Consider the following 2008-nt stretch of genomic DNA (forward strand, 5'->3'; position numbering starts at 1 on the left):
GTCAGAACTTATTCAGCAAATGTGTTTCCATCTCTGCTTTTGAGCATTAACTCTTACAGGATGGGGGAAATTGGTCTTGGTGGAGGTTTGCACTCTCTGAGTGCTTCTAGTTACAGAATGCTTTTGTAAGATTACAAGTGCAAAATACAGTTAACATCATTCTAAATGTTGATTGTTGTTATTACAACATTAACTATATCTGTATTTTAAACAGTATTATGTTTTAATACTATTAAAACATAATACTATGTTTAATATTTGATTAAAATGTAGTATTTTAGAATATAATCTAGTATAGTTAGAACACCTTTGATCAAACTGCCACTTAACTGAAACATGCAACGAGACTTGGACTTGAGTTCAAGAGACTTGAGACTTGACAAGAATTTTTGGTCAAAGACTTGGACTTGACTTGGACTTGTGCACATCTCTGCCAGAAAGTGAATGTAGCTGCGATTATTATTATTTTTTAAGCTTCTGCAACATCAAAAACATACTGAACTGTGGTTTTTGTGTTATGTTACTCCTCTTACAGGATAATCAAGTCTTGGGGAATTAACGTTAACGTTTGCGTGGTCTGATATCACTTTTTTTTAAGATTTGAGTTGTTTCAAATGGCAGCAAACTACTTTAGCCTCTGCAGCGTTCACGCTGGTTGTTAGCTTCTTCTAAACTTTATTTCTCCAAACTGAGGTCTTTCATAAAAGCATCTACAGCAKGTTAGATACTGATTAATTTTAATTTTCCCACAGAACCCTACTTTAACATGGCCAAATATTCCTTTAATTATATTTTTATTTGTCACAAGCTTTATACAGTATTATTTTGTGTTTTCATTTTGGATGATAGAGAAAGGCCAACGGGGCTCCTAACGGGTTTTATGGGGAGATCGACTGGGACAGATATGTGAGTACTGAATGTGTATGATGATGATGATGATGATGATGATGATGTTCTSTAGACCTGACATCAGGGTTTAAATCTGAAACTCAGCTCTCATGTGATTGGTCCTTTCTCTCTGCAGGCTTCTCCTAATGTTGATGAAGAGGGCTTCAGTGTACAGCCTGGTGATGAAGATGATGATATCCTTTCTTTCGGACACGTTGCCTACAAACATATTGACTTGCTTGGTTGAGTGACTCATTGCTTGAATCAATAGTCCCTGTGTGTGTGCGTCTCTGCAGACCAAGTGAGGAGACAGACACTACATTTGGACTCGTGTCCAGCTGTCCAGTTTGGATTAGATTCAGATCATCGATGCAGGATAATTAACTGAGACAGATCAGACGGATAGGCTCTCCAGTTTTGCGATGTTCTGGCTCTCAATGTTTCACACGGTCACATTAGTCTCCGTCCTCTGTGCAGCATGTGATACTTCTCCCACTTTGTCCTTGACACGTGTCCACCAGCCTTCAAAGAGAAGCACTTTTTCACCTCCAGCGACTCAGAGGAAGACGAGGACAGCAAGAAAAAGTTCAAAATCAAGATCAAGCCGCTGGTTTCGGACAGTGCCAGGTGTGTCCCTCCATCTATGGATGAGCTAAAAGCCTCGGTGGGAGGCCTGGCGCTCTCTCCCTCTCTGGTGAGCATGGCTGATCTGAGGTCTGACTGACACAGAGCGCTGACAGGGTTTCATTTATCCGATTGTTATGTTAACCTACCGTATTTATTCAAGTATAATGCGTAAAATTTAATCCATAAAATCATCCATAAAGTTGGGGGTGGGGTGGGGGTAGTACTATACTCGGATAAATATTTTTACTTACGTATTTTAACTGAAATATCAGCAAAATTATTGAGTCCGGAAATGAGACCACGTTGTAAAAAGCAGTTGAAACGAGCTCACCTGTGACACTCCTCCATGCTTCAGAGCGAGATAATAACAGATCCAAGCAGGTGACATGATGTGAAAAAWGGGGGAGGGGGAAGCAGTCCTGCAGCTCAGTAATGATAACGAACTAATGACATTAGCGTGTGACCGAGCCGCTGCTGGAACAACAACAAACAC

At 40.1% G+C, this 2008-nt stretch overlaps 1 protein-coding gene across 1 annotated transcript in view; it reads left to right on the plus strand.

Annotated features, from left to right (window-relative positions):
- LOC106528651 (SH3-containing GRB2-like protein 3-interacting protein 1) overlaps positions 1–2008 on the plus strand; it is a gene marked incomplete in the record, with an annotated part of 56469 nt that overhangs the window by 21691 nt on the left and 32770 nt on the right. Inside the window, 3 exon segments of the mRNA XM_014023876.1 lie at positions 850–906; positions 1025–1082; positions 1407–1582. Coding sequence (XP_013879330.1) covers positions 850–906; positions 1025–1082; positions 1407–1582 — 291 coding nt within the window.

This window comes from Austrofundulus limnaeus, unplaced genomic scaffold (assembly GCF_001266775.1).
Source record: "Austrofundulus limnaeus strain Quisiro unplaced genomic scaffold, Austrofundulus_limnaeus-1.0 Scaffold393, whole genome shotgun sequence".
Taxonomy (NCBI): Eukaryota; Metazoa; Chordata; class Actinopteri; order Cyprinodontiformes; family Rivulidae; genus Austrofundulus; species Austrofundulus limnaeus.